Below are 21,397 nucleotides of genomic sequence, written 5' to 3'. Positions count from 1 at the left end.
CTGCCCTGGCCAGTTTGCCTCAGCAGTTAGAACATTGGCCTGTAGACAGAAGAGTCGTGGGTTCGATTCCCAGTCAGGGTGGTGCAGGAGGCAACCAGTTGTGTCTCTTCCACATCGATGTTGCTCTCTCTCCCTCTCTCCTGCCCTCCCTTTCACTCTATCTATCTGAAAAAAAAAAAAAATCAATGGAAAAATATCCTTGGGTGAAGATTATAAATAAATAAATGGCATGCCAAATCATGTGCAAATATTTTACTAAGAATATACTGACAAGCCTAATGCTACATAAAGGATGCCAGGTAACAGATGATGAGCCCTGTTCCTTTCTAAAATTGTAGACGAGAGAGACAAACTTCATTTTTCTTTAATAAGAATATTTGACCAAGAATCCCTCCGCACTCCTATTGTCTACAAAATAGTATGTGTACAAATGTGTGTGTCTGAGAGTGTGTGTCTGTGTGTCTGTGTGTGCACAGATATATAGGGATAACTATTTAGTTGAGAACAAACCCATACTGGTCAATATATTCTTAATGAACTCTACCAACCATCAAAAGGTTAAGACTTTCAGTACCACTCCAGCTAGCATGGCACTAAGATATTACAGCGGGAATATTCTTTCAAAATACAGCTTGGTATTGTGGAACCTGAACAAGACAGACCCAAGGTTCAACACATACTTCTCTTTAATACCTTTGCTTTGGGGAATATCACTTGGAATATCTGATCTTCAGTGTTCTCATATGTGAAACAGGAATAATAATACCTCCCTTGAAATGTTGTTGTGAGAATTAAATGGCATGAGGCATACAAAGAGTCCAGGATATTGCAACATTGTAAGCTTCCACCAACTGCTAATTTCCTTACTCATTTCCCCTTCCTCTGGACGGCTGGACAAATTTGATTAAACTTGTACTGAAGGACACACTTGCACAGCAAAACACTAAATATTATAACAGCACACTGGGGGTTTTTTAATAAACAAATTATAGATTTTAACCCTGTTTTGGAAGTTTATATAAATAAATGATGGAAATAAATGAATACCAAATGGAAGAAATAGTAGATGAATATCAATAAAGTGTCAAAAGTTGAAAGCAATGGTATTTCACAGTAAAGCTATAACAATCACACCTGTTGGATGTTGGTTTTCTGATCAGAAATAGTCTTCTTTCTGTTTTCTAAAAAGTGATGGTACATTCTCAAAGACAACGAGCATGAAGTAACACAAAGAACACGCCGAATGTCAGATCCTTCTGGCCAGAGTTGCTTAAGCAGAGAAATAGTTTCGTATGCCTGTCACAGAATTGTAAAATGTCATGATATTTACAAAAATATTTTTATCCATAAGTGAGCTTACCAGAAGAAATCATACAGAAAAGAAGAATATATATGACCACGTAAAACTATAAATATTTCTGTTAAAAATTATAAACATTTTAAAATGAGAAAATTCCAACAAATATTTCAGTAAAACCTTTAAACATTTAAATATGTAAAGAGCTCCTAAAAATCAACAGGAAAAGATCTAAACCTTTAACAAGACATGAGCAGCCCAGCTGGTGTGGTTCAATGGATAGAGCCTCGTCCCCTGGACTGAGAGGTCCTGGTTCTATTCCCGATCAGAGCACATGGCCAGATTGGAGGCTCAATCCCCAGCAGGGGGCATGCAGGAAGTAGCCAATCAATGTTTCTTTCTCAATCAATATTTCTATCTCTCTCTCCCTTCCTCTTTCTCTCTAAAAATATCAATAAAAATATTTTTAATTTAATAAGGCATGAGCAGATAATACACAAAAGAAACAAAAATATAATAAAAGAAAAAAATGTTCAACTTCTTTAGTAATAAAAAAGAACAATTAGATATCATATTTTTACTTTCATGTTAGCAAAGTATATTTTTTAATAACGATAGCACTGCAATGTGATGCCGTTTCATAGTTTGCTAATGAGAGTATGAATAGTTACAGAATTACTGCAAAGTTATTTGGCAATACTTATGATTGTCATTAAATATGGTGATACTTTTTGATTGGCTATTCAAGTTCTAACTCTAGGTTAGTTAAATAACACAAAATGTGTACTAACATTTATGTACCAAGATATTTATTCATCACAGAGTAATTTGTGATAGACAATTTTCAAACAATTTAAATGTTTAGCATAAGAGAAATACTATGCATCCAGAATTTTTGATAATTAGAAAATGTTTAAATAATAACATTAATTTAGAAAGTGAATAAAAAGGTATATATGCTCTCAATTGTATAAGAATACATAAAATACCATTAAAAGAATATATTCAAAATATGTTAGTTTCCATCTCTAAGTGGAAAAACTATGTGTAAAAATCGTATAATGAGTATAAAAGGTTTTCAGAAGAATAACACTATGACACACTGGGATCTAGATATTACACTTCTATTAGTGGAATTCAAGTCAACCTATATTCCAACATGAGGCATTATCTTACAGGAAATTTTTATATTTTTTAAATTATGCTATGCATTTTCCTAAAATCCTATCATACACACACAGATACATTGTTTTGTGGGATTTCCATGTAGTTGAAAACAATAGATTTTGTACTAATCAATCTTCTAAAAATATAGATATTTTGTATCTATAAATATTCAAAATCACATCCTCAGAATTAAGAAGACAGAATACTGATACTGCAAACTGGTTATAAGGGAACCATTAACACATTACAACTCTGCAATCCCTCATGCTGCTGGGCTACACTTGCCCCAGCTCAAGGCTTTGCAATGACCAAAGAGAAATTGAAAACAACTGCAGAAAATATAAAGGAGAAACATTAGTGAAAAGTGCATTGGAAGAACCACTAGAATTAAATCTACCTTCAGTCTGAAAATACAATAAAAGCAACCAGGTAGAATAGAGCACAGACTGCAGAAAACAAATTTCAAAGTAGGAACAACTTAAAGCTGCAGATGGCATATACAAGGGTCAGGCACGGGATTTAAGAGACAGACTTGGTTTATAAGGACAGATATGACTTAAAAGGATAGGAAATATATAAAGGGACAATCTTCTGAAAACATGGCTCTGGGGGAGAAAACAAAGCTAAAAGGAAGAAAGAAATACTCTACGGCAATTAAGTAGTGAAGGGGAAAGAGGAAAGGGAAGAATGCATAGGGCGCTGGACAATAAAAGAAAACCACCAAAGCCTAGGACTCACAACCCCTCATCTGCCACCAAAACAAATAAACAAACAAAATTCCCACTAACATTGCCTGGACTCTGCTAGACTGACAGAAAGGGGCACCATTAAATCAAATTATTAAATTAGGAATCTTGTAATACACCTCAATATCATAAAATGAATACAAGGGAAGGGAAGTACATGGGGAACTATTGCAAAAAACTGACAGCAGGAACAAAATTCCATACAAATGAACTAGAACAAATCTCATCACCACCAAAAATGGTAATAATATAATAATAATAATAACCATAAAGGAGAAGAAATATATGAATCTATACTCTAAATATGACTAAAGAAACTAAAACAAGCACTTGATTGCCCGGATGGTGTGGCTCAGTGGTTAAGCATCGACCCCATGCACCAAGAGATCACTGGTTCGATTCCAGGTCAGGGCACATGCCCAGGTTGTGGTCCCAATCCCCAGTGGTGGGCATGCAGGGGCAGCCAATCGATGTTCTCTCTCATCAATGTTTCTATCTCTCTCTCCATCTCCTTTCTCTCTCTAAAATCAATAAACAAAAAAAATTATTACTAAAATAAAACAAGCACTTGATTATGTGAAAAATTATTTTTATTGAGCAAACTAAATTGAAAAAAAAAAAAAGGAGAAATGAAACAGAATTGAAAAAAAAAGAAAATGAACAAAATAATTTAAATCAGAAAAATATCCTTAGAAAAGCTATGTCAGAAATGAAGAATAAATTACAAGATGCCCAAAGGAGAGTAATCTCAATAAAAATTTAATAAGAGGTACTGAAGAAAGGGAACAAAACAACAAATGACATTTATCAAAAGAGAGGCCAGAGAAAAAAACAGTTGAAATGAAGGAAGATAGAACAATATTTGTATTATCAGACCAACTCATACAATTAAACAGGTTAATAATTGAAATGATAACTATAGGCAATCAATGGGTGCTAAGGGATACTGAAAAGGAAATAAATAAACAAATAAAACCTCATAAGCCAAACAATAAAACATAAAATAAGAAAACAGACAATAAATTTAAAATGTACAAAATAAAATTGTAAGGGGAAAATAACAATTGAAACAGAAGAAAATTTTTAAAGTCATAAAAGCCTACTCCGCAAACTTTTATGCAAATAAATTTAAAACGTAAATGAAATAAATATAGAAACAAATTACTAAAATTGATCCCATTAGAGTTGTAAATTATAAATTCTCTTTCAGGATTGCTTTTGTACTGTGTCTCATAAATTTTGGGTAGTTGTGCTCCCTTTTAGTAAGCTTAAAGAAACCAATTTTTATAAAAAATTAAAAAGAAAACAAACACAGAAAATTATTAAGAAACTACCCACAAAAGAGTTACAGGCCCATATGGCTTTACAGGAAAATTCTTGCAAGTCTTCAAAGACCAGAGACTCCTAGTAATCTATAAATTATTTCAGAATAAGAAGCATGTATAATATTGATACCTAACCAGGTAAATAGAATGCACAGAAAAGTGTCATTCAAGTATACTGGCACAAAAATTCTAAACAAAGTATTAGCAAATAGAGTCCAACATCATATTAAGGAAATAATACACCATGACCAAGTGAGATGTAAACATTAAAGAAAACTACAAATTAATTAAACTCAGCAGGAATGCAGAGTTATTTCAATATTAAAAATCCATTAATATCAAAAAACCATATTAATAAAGCTAAGAGAATAAATCATGAATGTATTCACATTTTTAATACACATTCATGATAAAAACACTAAAAATATATGTTGAGGGCTACATTTATATTTGTAGATAGATAGATAGATGATAGATAGATAGATAGATAGATAGATAGATAGATAGATAGATAGATTAAAAAGAGGTATATACACATAGGTTAGTATACATACATATATTTCCTTGCTCTGTCTGCTGAAAAGTCCCAGTAGCAATAACACCCCACTAACAATGAACAAACACCATTCCCAGATCTTGACTTCTAAGTGCCATTTTCCAATCAAAGCAACCAGAACTCCTTGGAGAAGTGGTTGATTTGGGGGTTGGGGCAGGGAAAACACAAGATGAGATTGGAACATCTTGTGGTTTCAAACAGTGAGACAGTGCTCACAGAAATTAGACTCGTTGAGTTTGGAGATAAATATACCTTTTTGCAACCATCACCACAATCAATACCATCATACCTCAAGAAAGTGGTTTAATAAAATAAAACAGATGGGGGTCTTGTAAAAGAATGCACGTGCAAACCTGAAGGGTTTCCAATGTTCAAACCCAGAACAATTAGCAAAATGATTATAATATTTGACTTTAACCTGTAATATAAAATAGATAACCTTGCCCTGGCCGGTTTGGCTCAGCAGTTAGAGCGTCGGCCTGTGGTCCTGAGAGACCCGGGTTCGGTTCCCGCTAAGGGCATGTGCCTCGGTTGCAGTTTGTCCCCGGCCCTGGTTGGTTGTGCGGGTGGCAGCCACTCGATGTGTTCCTTTCACATCGATGTCTCTCTCTCTCTCTCTCTCTCTCTCTGTTCCTCTCTCTCCCTCCCACTCTACCTGAACAAAAAAAAAAAGGAAAAATGTCCTCGGGTGAGGATAAAAAAATAAATAAATAAAATAAAATAGATATCCATTAATCCATACTGGTAGAAATAAACAAATAAATGGCAGAGGTAGAGTAACTCGCCCTGACGGTAGATTTCCAATTCATAAATGTAGAATAAAAGAGAGAAACAGAAAATAATGATAGGTGAAAGCATCAGTAATAACTGTTATATATAAAATCCACCGGTGGCTTCTAAAATTAATTGGCGAAAGTTGGAAAAGAAACAGGATCTGCAGTCAGGAAAGAGTAACCTCAGTGGAAAGCTGGCAGGCACAAGCTTAATCAGTGTTAGACATATCACTATAAACCTTTGATACCCTGCACAGAGCACACAGCATCGATTCAGTGGCATTCTTGACAAAAATACACAATCTCATTCCATGAGAAAACATCAGACAAGCCCAAATCGAGGGATATTAACAAAATAACTGATCAATCCTTTTCAGAAATGTCAAGGTCATGAAGAACAAGGAAAGACTGAGAAACTATTACAGATTGGAAGAGACAAGAGAGAGAGAGCTAGATAAATGGATTTGGGACCTTGGATGGAATCCTGAAACAATGAAAGGATATTAGTGGGAAAGTACATGAAATTCAACTTAGGTCTGAAGCTCAATAGTATTCTTCCGATGTTAAGTTTCTAGTTTTGATCAGTGTACTATGGTTACATAAGATGTAAACAGTAAGAAAAGCTGGGTGAGAGGTACATGGGAACATTTTTTATAATTAAACAATTAGTTCAAATGAAAGGTTTTTTTTAAATTGTTTCAGTACCTCTTCCATCATATTATTCCATCTTAAATTTCCGAAAAAAGGTTTAAATGCCGAAACTCTACATTCTTTCAATTGTTCAATCAGGGCTTTATAAGCATTCTCAATCTTTTTTTTATTCTGTAAAAGGAAGACAAGTCACATAAATTGTTAAAAATAAACTATCTAATTATTTTTCAATACAGAAAAATCAGGTGTTGAAGACATAATTACTGTAATATATTTCAAAGCAAAATAAAAAAAAGATTGTACACTAATGTAATTATAGATCAGCAACAGTTCTTTTAAAGTCTACCAGCCAGCACTATTTTGTCTTTGCCAAATGAATTTTTGTCTTGGAATTTAGTACATTTAATTTTTTGAACAACTTTATGAATGTGTAATTGTCATAACATAAAATTCACTCACTTTATGGATACAGTTTTTGGTAAACTTAGAGATGTGCAACCATTACCATAATCTAATTTTACATTTCTAACATCTCAAAAAGAAACATTGTGTCCATTTGATGCATTATATTTTGTTATGAAAAATTCAAACATACACAATAGCATAACCTCCTCCCAGATATCTATCATTCAGCAAAGGCCCTTGGCAACATGCATTGCACTTTTATTTGTATATCACACAGACCTCAAACTGATAAATAATCTCTTTAAGGTGATTGTTTAATAAATTAGAAAATAAATTATTTTATCAAAAATAAAATCCTCCATTAAATAATTCCTCTTAAGGGGAGCTTGGGAAGAATGTTTGTAGGGCCATCTTCAAACTCACATCCAAAAATTGCTCTAACAGAATAAAATGAGATAAATTGATTACAGTATCTTCTCCCAGCATAAAAATGAAACCCAGGCCCTGGCCAGTTTGGCTCAGCATTTGGAGCATTGGTCATGGACCAAAGAGTCGCGGGTTCATTTCTGGTCAGGGGCACGTGCCTTGGTGTGGTTCAGTCCCTGGCCCTGGTCAGGGTAATGTGGGGGCAACCAATCGATGTGTCTCTCTCACATCAGTGTCTCTCTCTCTCTCTCTCTCTCTCTCTCTCTCACTCTCTCTCTCTCTCTCCCTTCCTCCCTTCCTCCCTTCCTCCCTCCCTCCCTCCCTCCCTCCCTCCCACTGTATCTGAAGATAAGTGAAAAAATACCCTTGGGTGAGGATTAAAAAGAAAAAAATGAATTCCAGGACTATTCTGCTCACAGTATGAAACTAGAGTTTAATGATTGGAGTTGTAACTAAAGCAAAATAAACTGTCTTATCAGATTTTGTGATAACCATCGGGATGCCCCCAAAACTATGAAAGGGTGTGTAACACTATTTTCAAAAAGTGAAAAACGTTAACTGACTCAAAAATCATCTAGAATTATCTTCATATTCAGAATTCACTATATGTAGTGAAAATTAAACAGAAATTAAACAGCAATTAGATTTCTTTATAAAATCAGTATGCATTTTTGACTCCCACAAATTCAATATAGCAATTGCCAAATATACCAATACAATAAAATAATAAGATCATGGAATCAAAATTCTGAATACTTTTAAATTCCATTAATGATTTAATATTAAGAAATAAACTTATTTTAGTTATTTTCCTTCTCCATGGTTTTCTGATTAAAAGCTACTGTTTTAGCTATCACTTCACTAGCATGTCTCAGCAACAGAGGCATATCTTTTACCTCCTAATTAATGCATTTCTGACCTTCATTAACTCAAAGGCAGTATACTACACAGTAGTTAAGCAAATAGAGGCTGGAGTCAGACTGCCTCTTTTCAAATCCATACTCTGATATTCATTTGGTGTTGATGATGAGCAGATTGCTTATTCAAGTATCTATTTCCTTACCTGCAAAACACAGATGACACTAAACCTACCTTCCAGGGTTGTTGCGAAGGATAAATAAAATGACTCATAGGAAGAACCAAGCACTTTGTTATGATAGTAGGTGCTCAATAAATTATTGCGTTTGTATCATTATTATTATTCATGTTCTATTCCTCTCTGTCAGATCTATGATTATTTCCATAGAAGAGGTAAAAGTAGAACGGAGTCAAGTAATTTAGAAAAGTATGTAAAATTATAGAAGAAACTAGTCTTTTTGATATAAATTACCTGCTTCAAAAACATTTGGTTATTGTACTTGCTTGGCATAAAGTATGCATAAAGTCGAAGAATATCAGGTGTTTGCCCTGAGGAAAGCACAGCATTGACCTTCATTGCCCAAGATTGAATGATCAGAAAGTTGAAAAGATGTGTTTGCAGCTGGTTCAAGCCTTCATCTGCAACTATCAAGAAATATGGGTAACTCTCTTCCAAAAAGTTTTCCCATTCTTGTGATAAGCATCCAGAAAACTGTGTTCGGACATCAATGGTGCTGTTATGCTGAAGATGGAGAATTAAAGCGGTTCTCACAGAAAGAAGTTCAGGGAAGTTGAAATATGCATACTCAGCATCCTGTGTGGGAGGGTAAAGTACATTATTTTGAAATGATCACTCAGTAGTTTACTAGTTTAGTTGATTAACACATATCATTAAAGTCATTAAAGAAACAGGTTCGAACACACTTCCGTTCTGTTTTATGGTCAGGGAATAGACTTTTAAATCTTGACTGTCATCTCACAAATACATGCCATAAACCACAACTTGGATTTAAATACATGTGTCCCTTGGCGCTGGCCGGTTTGGCTCAGCGGCTGGAGCGTCGGCCTGCAGAACAGAGAGTCTCGGGTTCTGTTCCCACTAGGGACACGTACCAAAAATAATAATAATAAATAAATACATGTATGCCTTTTAAGCAGGCAACAATACATAGGATCTATCACACTTTCCCTTCCCACTCTAATTCCTTTCCTCTCCAATCTCATTTCAAACAGAAAAAAAGGACACAAAAATATGTCAAAGCAAATGGCGGCTATGAAGTATCTGGGAAGAGGAAGTTGTGGTGGATTGCTTTGGGAGGACTGTCCCAGGTTATTGTGACCCTCCTGAAGCGGCACAGGTTTTTCTCAGCAGACCAAAATTAGTGCAATAATCTGACTGTAAGCATTAGGCTAAAAACCTAGCTATTTATTCAAAACACTGCTTGCAAGTAGTCATCAGTGCCAAAAAACTACCAATAATGTGGATTGCAAAATGATTGAACAGGCATACAACAATATCCTTAAGATTAACATGCCAGTTACTTTCATGGACAAAGGTAAGGGGTGGTAGTGGTTCTACATATCTGTATTTGAAATTGTTAAAATTTTATTAATTATATTCATAATGAAAAAAAAAGCAGACCAAATATATGCCCTTGGAGGCATTTACTATAGAGCAAATAATTTAAAACGTAGCATTAGTGAGTTTGACATTCTTCTGGGATCAAATAAATTGACGGCTGAATTTTGAAGAAAGAAGTTGGAAGACTAGAAACCAGAGATCAATTAGACCACTGTTGAGGATATTTCTCATCCTCTTTCATGATCCTGTGTCTCCTAACAATAAAGTTCCATTATTGCAAAGAAAAAAATAATCTTAAATGTGGTCACTTCTGAATACTGGCATTATGGGTAATTGTTTCCTGTTCTTCCTTTTAAATTTTGTTTTCAATTTGTAATAAGAAAAAAAACTTTTATAATAGAACACATTTTAGTTTTAGTTCTCAAATCATAGAAAACAACTCAACTGTCACATGGTACCTTGAAGAAAATGATGGCAAATTGTCCTCCTTTGCTAATAAGATCCACGAGGTAGCGTTCAACCAGATAGAAGAAGTGGAGTTCCTGCCCCTTCTTTAGTGATTTCTCACATATGCACGTGACAAGTAATGAATCTCCATCAATCAGAAAAAATTCAGATTCAACAAAATCATTGAATATACTGGAATATCTAAAATGAAAACAGTTAAAACAAAGATTACATAAAAATCAAATAACGTCCCCAAATGTCAGCAGCCTTGTTATTACCTCATTATCACTATTGTCAATAGCTTAATTTACTCAGTAATTATTTTAGGTTTGGTTCAAAGTTAAAACTTTTCAAAACCTTTTTATCTTTCACAAGAAGAAGACAGGATCAGTCCATTCTATAGAGAAGGGAACTTAGGTTCAAAGTAATAGGGAAAATTATCTAAGGCCATATGGCAAAATCTGTATTGGACTTAGGAATTTAACACCCATATTCTGAATATAGACCTGTATTATATTTCCTTCCTGCTTAATCAATCTCATTCCTCTATAAAATAATGGGTTTATTGACAACTATGGACAAAGAATGCAAGAAAAACTTTTCATTCACCATCAAACAACTCTAAAAGTTCTGTGTTAAATAATTATATATATACATATATATATGATTATATGTATATATATAACATATGTATATAGTTTTATATATATAACTATATACATATTTAATACAATATAATATATACTAAAATAATGATCATCAAGATAAATTGATGTCACTCTAAGGTCAAATAGATATATAGGAATATAATATAGAACTTTACATCTCTTTATTAACACAACATTACTCACTCAGCTTTTGGCATCTCACTCAAAATTAACTCTGACATTTTATTTAAAATCATCGTATCTTCTTCTAACCCTAAGAAAAAGAAAGAAAAAAGAACGGGTAATTTTTAATCAATCTTTAAAAAAAGAAAAAGAAACAAAAATAAAGCTATTTTAATTCTATTGAAACTGTGCAACATAGAATCATTATTTTATAAATTATGAATATTTTAAACAGAAAATTACCCATTCTTGCTGCTACCTGTGCCTCCAACCTGAATTGGAAAATGCAAAATATATCAAATATCCTTTACTTGGGTTATTAATGACAATGGCAGATCTTAAAAAAAAAGAGAGAGAAGAAAAATTAGAAATGTATTTATTCCATCAACAAATAGTACCAAATGACTACTGTGTATTAAACAATACATACGGCACTGGGAATATAAGAACAGATGAAAGCCAACATACTGTCAGTTCTCATGAAGCTTAAGATCTCTCAGGAAAGACAAATATTAATCAGATAGTCATATAAAGAGTGGAAAATTTAAAATGGGACAAAGTCAAAGAGGTCAGAGGAAGCTTCCCCAAAGAAGTAAAGTGTAGGCTGACTTCTGAAGGATGAAACAAGATGCAAGGGCTGTAGCATTCCTGGCAAACAGAATACCTGAATACCATGTGCAAAGGCTCTATGGCATTAAAAAGTGTGGATGGAACTAGATGCTGAAAAGAAGCCAGCCAGCCAGGCTGGAGTGGACAGAATGAGGGAAGAGCTAGCTGTGCTAGGGAGGACTGCAGAATTATAAAGCATTCGGAGCCCTTGAGGGCACGTGTTTGATCCTAAAATCCACTGATAGATTTTAAACAGGTAAAATTATAGTTGGCTTTGCATTCTGAAAGACTACACTGGCTATCATACAGAGCATAGATGGGATGGAAGCAAAGATCCAGTTGGTAGAGCAGAGAGAAAACCAGTCTTTCTGAGGAATGGGATAGTACCAGAGATGTGGAAGTGGGGTACAGACTGACAATCCCCAGAAGAGGGGGTGGTGGGGGAGAGAGAAACCACCGAACTTATATACATGTGTGCATGAACAATGGACAACAAAGCTGGGGACAGGGCAGGGAGAGATGGGGAGGGGGGAATCAGTGGGGGGAAAAGGAGAAACATCTGCAACAAAAATAAATTAATTAATCAAATAAAAAAATAAAAATAAAATAAATTTTTTAAAAAGGGTCATGGAAGTTGTTTGGTCTAATAGAGCTTTGTGGTAGTTTGAACACCTAGTGATACTAAATATTTAGAAGGTGAGTTTGACAAGACCTGGCAATGAATTTGTTATGTATGGAGAAGAGAGCAGAGTGAGGGTTGTGAAGAATAACTCCCTAGGATTCTACCTGATGCAACAGGATGAATAACTAGACCATTCCCTAGGTAGAAAACCCTAGAACGAGGTCATATTTCAGGGAAGGATCATGAGTTCATTTGCGGTCAACCTGAGTTTGACTTGTTTTTGAGACTTACCACAGAATGTCATGTAAGTAAATAAATCCACAGTTCTAGAAGTCAAACACAAGGCGTGGGCTAGACCTGAATATGTGAGTAATTTGAGTACTGTGATAAGTGAGGTCAGTGATGTAGATAAACTTACTTGAACAAAAAGGCACAATATCATGAAAATCCAGTTTTGCAGACCACTAATATTTAATAAATGATGAGACAGGAGGAAGAGTCTGCAAAGACAACTAAGAAAAATAAACTACGAAAGTGGTAGAAGAAAATGAAGTTGAGCATTTTGTCACAGAAAACAAATATTGAGGCATTTCAAATACGCATACAGTGTCTTAAGGCTGTGCAACTTGATAGACACGTTACATGACATTAATAAACATGTAACGGTGAGGTACACATTGATATTAAATATTAAACTAATAATGCAAGAACGTATATGGCTATAAAATAGAGTGTGTTTGAAGAAAGAAGAAATTATTGTGGGCTTTAGGAGACAATAAAGACAGGGCAGAAGCATGGTCTCTCACTCACCCAGTTATTCCATCTCTTTTCAAAGACATATAGAGCATCTACTCCTCCCCAAGCATTGTACTTGCTGTAACATATCCAAATAGGTATGAAATATGGTTCCCTTCCCTTACAACCTGGTAAGTTTTTAAAGAAAATTAATCCAAACACTATGTGTAGAGTAAAGCCATTAGAGAATTGCAAAGGAGTTCTTCAATCAACTGGAGTGGTCAGGGTACTGTCTTCTGAGGTTTCAAGGACATATTGAAAAGATGAAGAATTTTAGCATGTTGGGGAAGAGAAGAGATATAGATCATATTCCAGTTAGCAAAACAGCACTGTTTAATGCACAGAGCGGTTAAACATGACAAGTTTGAGCTCTACAGGTCACTCTACATGGCATAATGCAGGGTAATTTGATTGCAGATGAAAATGAGGTATGGACCAGATTATAGGGATCTTTTGCCCAAGGAAGAAGTTGAGGCACATTCCAGAAAACTCTCTGCCGTCCATTTCATGCAATTCTCAACCTCACTAATTGTACATTAATCACACTTTCTTCAGTTCTCTAAGAACTTTTCTGAACCAGAAAAGTTGTCAGTGAGAAATAGTAGACAAGAGAAAATACGTTACAGAAGGGAAACTGCAGAAAAGATAGTGTCAGATTCTATAAGATGAAATAAGTTAATTCATAGGTCCCCAGATGTTCACAGTGCCCTTACTATCTCGGGAATTTTTGATGGTACTCCTAGGACGAAATAAATATCTAATAGTTCATTTATTAAATTACTCAAAGCAAATCAATAAGTCCTAACAACCTCATTTGAAAATATATAATGCACACAAATTGAGAGAAATAATAGGTTTTAAAATTAAAAAACAATTACTAATGAAATGTGTGTGCCTGTTGGACATTGTACAACTTTTCAACAATAGTCATAGTGGCAGAATGAAACCCTTCTTGATTTGACAATGAAGGCATTCCATAGCCTCCTGCCTACTCTCCTCTCACACTTCCTACAGGAAACTTTCCCTGTTAAATTCTACCCCAAACTCATACCTGCCTTAACATCTACAGAGAAGGTTCAATCATGTGCCCAGCTCACTCCCACTTAAGGAAGAATATTAGGGAAAATAAAACTAGTTACCTACCATAATAACCACTAGATGAATATGTATAAAAAATTAGAATCACTAGACATTTAAGGGGAGGGGTGAACTCTCACCAGATTTTTAATTATAGCCATTTTTAAGTATTTTATCATTTACAAGTAGTGTTTTTCTCTGATACTCTGGGGGGGAAGTATTCCTACAAAAGTGTTTCATCTTCAAAGATTCATTAAAAAAAGGAAAACCCTGACAATTACTATAACATGAGGGTTTCTAATAACTTTAAAAACATAACACTGAAATGGATAAAGATTTACAGAACTCTCAGGAAAAAAAACTGGATTCATAAAACTCCTAATAAAAAGATCAAGATCAATAAGAATGAATAACATGAGATTAAATGAATTGATAAGGATTATAATAATTTTGTGACTTTTTATTGTCTTTCAGATATAAGAAAAAATTTATTCCAACATACCTATGACCTATAGCAATTTGGTAAATTATACCTCCATAAACAGAATTAAAACATTTATCAATTTAAAAAGAACATTTAGCCCGGTCGGTGTTGCTCAGTGGTTGAGCATCTACCCATGCACTAAGAGGTCGCTGGTTCAATTCCCAGTCAGAGCACATGCCCAGGTTGTGGGCCTGATCCCCGGGGAGGGGAGGGGGGTAGCATGCAGGAGGCAGCCAATCGATATTCTCTCTCATCAATGTTTCTCTCTCTCTCTCTCTCTCTTCCTCTCTCTCTAATATCAATAAATAAAAAAAAATTAAGAAATAAGAACATTTATATTTTCATTCCTACCTGATCCTTCTAAAATTTCAGGTACTCTTAACTAGTGTGTGACCAAATTTAGATATGGTGACACTTGGATTCATGTTTCCCAATGTAAAGAAATCTCTTACACCTAATAAGACTGCTCAACCAATATAGGATTTAAAATTTTAAAAATACTTGGAAATGAGATAGATGACATCTGTTACGAACAACTAACCCAAGAGTCCAGATTAGGCCTGTATCATTTATACCTTCATATTTCCCGTTTATCCTTACTTTAATTCCTTCATATCTAACAAATAGTACGAGGCCAAGTACACACTATAATAAGTATGGTTTATTTTATTCCCTTTAATTTTTTAATAGAAAAATAACTCAACATTGGGCATTATCTTTAAACCTACTTCATAGTTCAAAATGTGCAACTTGTTACACACATAGTCAAGGATGGTTAACAGCTGGTGATGTCAACTCCAATAAAGTACCAGACTGGGAAAATTACTTTTCCCTTGGGCAGGTATTACAATGACCACCACAGAAATAGCCAACCAGGAAAAATCTTTAAATTTATTTGTGTGAGTTATATTAAACAAAAAATTGCTCTTGACCATATCTTATCTCAGCAAGGTGAGGTTTGCTCTGTTATTAATACCTCTTGATGTACTTGGATAAAAAATACCTCTGGTAAAATAAAAATGAAATGGATAAAATCTGGGCACAAGTCAATGATTAAATGCAGTGCCCAATGACACATCATGGTTTTTTAATGTCTTCAGCTAACTGTACTCAAGCATTACTTTCTAGTTCAGATCTATTCTTCATTTTGTTTGTTATTATAGAAACATTTGCTGTTAAAAAACTTTGTTTACATAGCTTGATGATTTAGATACCACTCAGATAACAGTTGCTCAATATTTTGAAATAACTACTGAGTCTCATGAGATTTCATATGAGAAATCTCAAGAAACTACAGAAAATGTCTGCCCTTCTGCCCTTAAAGAAACATAATGAAAAAGCCTTCCTTTTTTTTTCTTCTGGTGCTCTTGTTGCTCAAGAATGGCCTAAGGTTCCTATGGGAAAAAAACACTTTCTCTGCTACATGGGATATGACATACCAGGAATGAGCCTTCCTGGCAATGAGGGACCAACAATGGCATGACATACCCAAATGAGCCACCTGACAACCAAGAGCCAATGATGCTTTTAATAACTGATTAGTGCTGTTTTCTTTCTTTTTTTTTTTTAATAAGTTTTTATTAAAACTTTTTGGAGAGAGAGAGAGAAATAACGATATGAGAGAGATACATCGATTGACTGCCTCCTACACGCCCCACACTGGGGATCAAGCCCGAAACCCAGGCATGTGCCCTGACCGGGAATCCAACCAGAACCTCTCAGTCCATGGGACAATGCTCAGTCCACTGAGCCACACCAGCTGGGCCTAGTGCTGTTTTCTGATTGATCAGTGGTGCTTTCAAGAAAATGTCTTGATCAAAAGGGGGGAAAATGTGTTAAAATAATAAATGGGACAACTTTAAAATGGAGCCAGAGCTGCCAAGCCAGAACTGTCTTATACATCTTCTGCCTCAAAACTTTGGAAGGTTAAAAAAGGGCAAAATAAACTTTGGACTGGTCCTAAAGCAACACTGTGTTCCAAAGAACTTTTTGCAAAGATAAAAAGAAAGCAGATATTTTGACTACCAAACTAAAAATTTTAAAGAGTGTTTGGAATTAGAGCCACAATGTTATATTATCTACACCAATAGAAATGCTGTTCTTCTACTGATGTAATTTTTCCTCTTTCCTCTCTCATAAATACTTTTGCCTTTGTTTCCTAATCAGAACATTATTTGGGCTTCTGCCTAAATCGCTTCTTCCCAAATAGCTCTTCTTATTGGTCACAAATAAATGCTTGTTTCTTCTCACTTTGAAAGGCCTTTTATTTTTAAGTTAACAGAATCAATTTCAAATGGTGGTCTTAATAATTTACCACATTTCCCAGCCAGATATACAGATTGCTTCTACAAAAATAATGTGTACATAATCATAATTTTGTAAGCATTTTTACTGGTTTTCCATTTTGGGCTCAACACAGAAATAAATCACAAGAATTAAAATCACAAAATATTATAAATTATAATTAACCCAGACAATATAAAAATAACACATCCAAATTGGGAAATTAAGAAAGTGATAAATAGAAAAAGAATATATACTAAGTGTCGCATCTGTCATAGCATAAAGTCTATAGATAGCATCTAAAAATAATAATGTCAAAAATGAAGGAATTCTGAAATCAAGAAGTTAACCTGCCTTTCATAATAAGTACTGCATCATTGGGTTACCAAATAATAGAAATGGGAAGTTTCATTTCCAATAGCTGGAGGTAATCCAGCTAATAAAGAGATGGAATGATAGAATATCACCATTTCACAACTCCTAATGAATAAATAGATCTTGGTATTTTCAGGGATAGCAAAAATATGTAGAGGCAAATATCTGCTTCCATAGAGAACAACTGTACCACATTTGAAATATTCTAGCCCAAAAAATAATAATAATAATAAATCTAAACCTGAATTTTATCAAAGCTGTAGTAGCAATGACAAAACACTTAGAAGACAAAAGAACATGTTAAATGATATCAGAAGACCTAGAAGAATCTCTACAAGACCAAATGGGGAGGAACCCACTTATTAACAAATAAATTACAAGAGGATGAAAGAGATTATTACAAATTTAGAGACTTCTCATCCAATCACAGCAGTGTCAGCACCTTATTTGATTTAAACAATGTTAAAAAGAAAGAAGAGACAGGAAGTGGGGAGAAAGAGAGAAAAATTGTGCATTATGTATTAGAGTGAAGTTGGCACAATCCCGAGAAGAAGGCCCAGGGAATGGCTGCACCATCTGATGGAAGGGATCAAGTTCCTGAAACACTGTATGTAGAGGAGCTAATCAGCTATGAGCCAAGTTCAATGATGGGCTCCATGGCTCCAGCTACCCTTGTCTAAATGCCCATATAGTCTCCTCTCCTGAGTGTGGGCAGGACCTTTGAATTTAATGGGATAGCCTCTCCCATGATTAATTAACATTATATAAGACTTTTATTATATTATCATATCAGACAGGGAAGAGATTCTCCTGCTGGCTTGGAAGGCATAAACTACCGCATGACTAAGACCTAAGGGTGGAATCTAAAGGTTGGGAGTAACCTCCAGCCAACAGCCTATAAGAAAACAGGGAACCTCAGTCCCACAGCTGTAAGGACTTGGATTCTTCCAGCAACCCGAATGAGCACCAGAGCCTTGATGAGACGGCAGCCCCAGCTGACATCTTCATGTCAGCCTGATGAGATGCTAGGTAAAAGACTCAGTTAACCCATGCCATGACTTCTGATCCATGGAAACTATAAAATCATAAATTTCTATTGACTTAACCAACTAAATCTGTGACAATTTGTAATGCAGCAATAGAAAACTAATACATGCCCCTTGACCATGAATACATCCGTTTAACTTTTATATCAAAGAGCTTATATGCATATATACACTGTCTATGGACAGAGACAATAGAGTGGTGAAGACCTGGGTGGGGTGGGAACCGGTGGAGGGGGACATCTGTAATATTCTCAACAATAAAGATTTTTAAAATCCAATGAAAAAAATGGGCAAAAGACCTGAATAGACACTTCTCCAAAGAGGACATACAGATGGCCAACAGACATGAAAAAATGCTCAACATCACTAATCATCAGAAAGATGCAAATTAAATCCACAATGAAGTATCACCTCACACCTGTCAGAATGGCTACCATCAATAAATCAACAAGCAAGTGTTGACAAGGATGTGGAGAAAAGGGAACCCTTGTGCACTGTTGGTGGGAATGCAGGTTGTTGAAGCCACTGCGGAAAACAGTGTGGTTACCTCAAAAAATTAAAAATGGAACTGCCTTATGACCCAGTAAGTCCACTACTGGTAATATATCCAAAAGAAACTCGGCACCCTAATTCGAAAGAATATATGCACCCCTATTTTCATTGCAGCGTTATTTATAACAGCCAAGATTCGGAAGCAGACCAAGTACCCGTTAGTCGTTAGTTGGTGAGCGGATAAAAAAAGCTGTGGTATATTTACACAGTGAATACTACACTGACTACTACTCAACCCTAAAAAAAGAAGGAAATCTTACCTTTTGTGACAGCGTGGATGGACCTGGAAATTATTATGCTAACTGAAATAAGCCAATCAGAGAAAGACAAGTACCATACGACTTCACTCATATGTGGAATCTAATGAATAAAATAAACTACCTAAGTGGAGACAGAATCATGAATACAGAAAACAGACTGACAGCTTTCAGGAGGGAGAGGGTGGGGGCTGGGTGAGAGAAGTGAAGGAATTAAGCAAAGAAATAAAAGAAAGATTCAGGGACACATACAACAGTGTGATGATTGCCAGAGGGGAGGGAGAGTGGGAGGACTCAGAAGAGGGTAAAGGGGGGGATTAATGTTGATGAAAGGTGGTAAAGACATAACACAATACACAAATGGTGTATTGTAGAACTATATACCTGAAACCTATATAATTTTATTAACCAATGTCACCCAATAAATTCAATTAAAAAAAAAGAAATAGATTAATTTTTATTGTGTTAAGCCACTGAAATTTTAAGGGTGCACGGGAATCACCTGGGAGATCTCACTAAAAGGTAGTTTCTAGTTCTGCGAATCTGGAGTTGGGCCTGAGATTCTGCACAGAGGACAGCTGCTAGCTGCTGCTGATGTCTAGGGTGTTTTGGGGGGGGGGGGGGGGGCTGGTTTTGGCCGTGGTAAGCTGTGACGTCTTTTTCTTGTCCTCAATACTTCGTGGATCCCCGCACGCTTTCTTTGAAGAGGACCTTTTAAATGCCGGACGCTGCCCCCTGTCCTTCAGACGCCAGACCTCCGCGCTCAGCACAGGCGTCCCTTCCTCTGCTGCTGCCCAGGTGCACCCGGGCCAGCAGAAGCCAGTCCGCCACCGCCTTTGGGAGCCAGCAGCACCCTGCGCCCGGCCCGTGGGCGCCGGAGCGTCCCCGGACCACCTCCGCCTTTGATCCCAGACCTAGAACCCCCGCGGGGCATCTCCGCTCCAGGTCCCTTTCCAGGGACACCCTGCACCTTGGAACACACACCACTTCCAGCCCTACGTCGCCCCGGAGAACCACCCATTCCTCACCCAGGATTCCCGACTGGGAAACCCGAACCTGCTGCGTCCAAGGAGCCGCTGACCGGCGCGCCCCGCGGGAACTGGGAGAGAGACCGGGGACCAGCGCGGAGCCCCAAGGTAGCTCTGTCGTTGAACAGAGCGGACCGCCTCAGCCAGTCCTTTAGTAAGGAAGGGAGTTTCGGTTTCCTTTCTCATCTCAGCGGCAACCAAGTTTCGTTTCTCGCCATCACGATCGGGAGATAGGTTTAGCAAGGGGGTGTGAGCACCTCTCCCTTCAGTCTGAGTCATATGAGAGCGAGAGCAGACAATAACATGGTCTTTGGAATTTACACCTAAAACAGAGGGAAATGAGGCAGAGAAATCTGGGACATCTAAGCAAGGTAAAACCAAGTAAAAGTGGACTTTAGAAATAGATGAACTGTAAGACACTGGAATCTGGTGGAGTCTTGCTGCTCCACCTTTATCAAAAAAGAAAAACAAAAACAGTGCAAACAATATATGAACTTGGAGTTTCTATTAAAAGAAGCTGATGATTCCTGTTCTGTGTGAACTATATTTGGAACCTGCATGGGCCAAGAAACACCATTAAAAAATAAATTGAAAATGCGACATGCTCACTTTTATTTCTGCCTTAATTGATGTACTGTTCACTTAATTTCTGCCTGTTGATGTTTGCGATTTGAGTTTCAGCACCAACCCCTCTTTCTAGTGCCCTAGTGTGCTTAATTTTATGAAATCTATAAGTGTACAAATATATGAGAATTCCAGCAAGCGGGCAGCGGGACAACGGTGAATTTTGAGTAGTCTCAGCAACAGTGGGCAGCCATAGCTGCTGGTCTGCAGGAGGGTTAAGGGCAGAGGTATGGGCACTGTTCCACAGGGAGAACAGAGAAGCGAGAGCGAAGTGAATGACATAAGTTCTGGTCATACATTGGAGAGTCAAGTTGTTAAAGAAAAGGTGGATTTGGAGAGGGTGGCCATTTTTCACATCTATGGGGCTTTCATTTATTTATTTACAAATTTGTGATGGTTTGTTGATGCTGACATTGAGAAAGAAAATAAAGGCATTTGGAACTTGACTCACGGCTGGACTAAAGTTACACCATATATCTGTCCCTCAAATGTCTCTGATGTACTTGCCTATGGTAAGCTGGATAATGCCTCACACCCCCTCCAACCTGGAACCCTAATTTCTGGAACCTGTTAGCTTTCATA

General features: G+C 36.2%; 1 protein-coding gene across 12 annotated transcripts in view; it reads right to left on the bottom strand.

Annotated features, from left to right (window-relative positions):
• Window positions 1-20,347, bottom strand: part of LOC118643644 (probable ATP-dependent RNA helicase DDX60) — a 103,941-nt gene extending 83,594 nt beyond the window's left edge. For 9 of the 12 annotated variants that reach the window (XR_004962020.1, XM_036281899.1, XM_036281903.1 and 6 more), the window contains exons 1-7: window positions 20,192-20,341; window positions 11,307-11,400; window positions 11,085-11,154; window positions 10,245-10,434; window positions 8,677-9,018; window positions 6,570-6,686; window positions 1,135-1,296 (exon numbers count right to left, since the gene is read on the bottom strand). Coding sequence is in view for 11 of the 12 variants with exons in the window: in XM_036281899.1 (XP_036137792.1) it covers window positions 1,135-1,296; window positions 6,570-6,686; window positions 8,677-9,018; window positions 10,245-10,434; window positions 11,085-11,154; window positions 11,307-11,310 (885 nt within the window). In the remaining variant the exon portion in view is untranslated. Of the gene's footprint in view, window positions 1-1,134; window positions 1,297-6,569; window positions 6,687-8,676; window positions 9,019-10,244; window positions 10,435-11,084; window positions 11,155-11,306; window positions 11,401-13,104; window positions 13,119-20,191 lie in introns of those variants that run through there. The other 3 variants (XM_036281900.1, XM_036281906.1, XM_036281901.1) reach the window with 3 other exon arrangements.
• Window positions 20,348-21,397: the final 1,050 nt, after the last annotated feature.

Source organism: Molossus molossus, unplaced genomic scaffold (assembly GCF_014108415.1).
Source record: "Molossus molossus isolate mMolMol1 unplaced genomic scaffold, mMolMol1.p scaffold_m16_p_4, whole genome shotgun sequence".
Classification (NCBI taxonomy): domain Eukaryota; kingdom Metazoa; phylum Chordata; class Mammalia; order Chiroptera; family Molossidae; genus Molossus; species Molossus molossus.
This window is presented reverse-complemented; position numbering and strand designations above follow the sequence as displayed.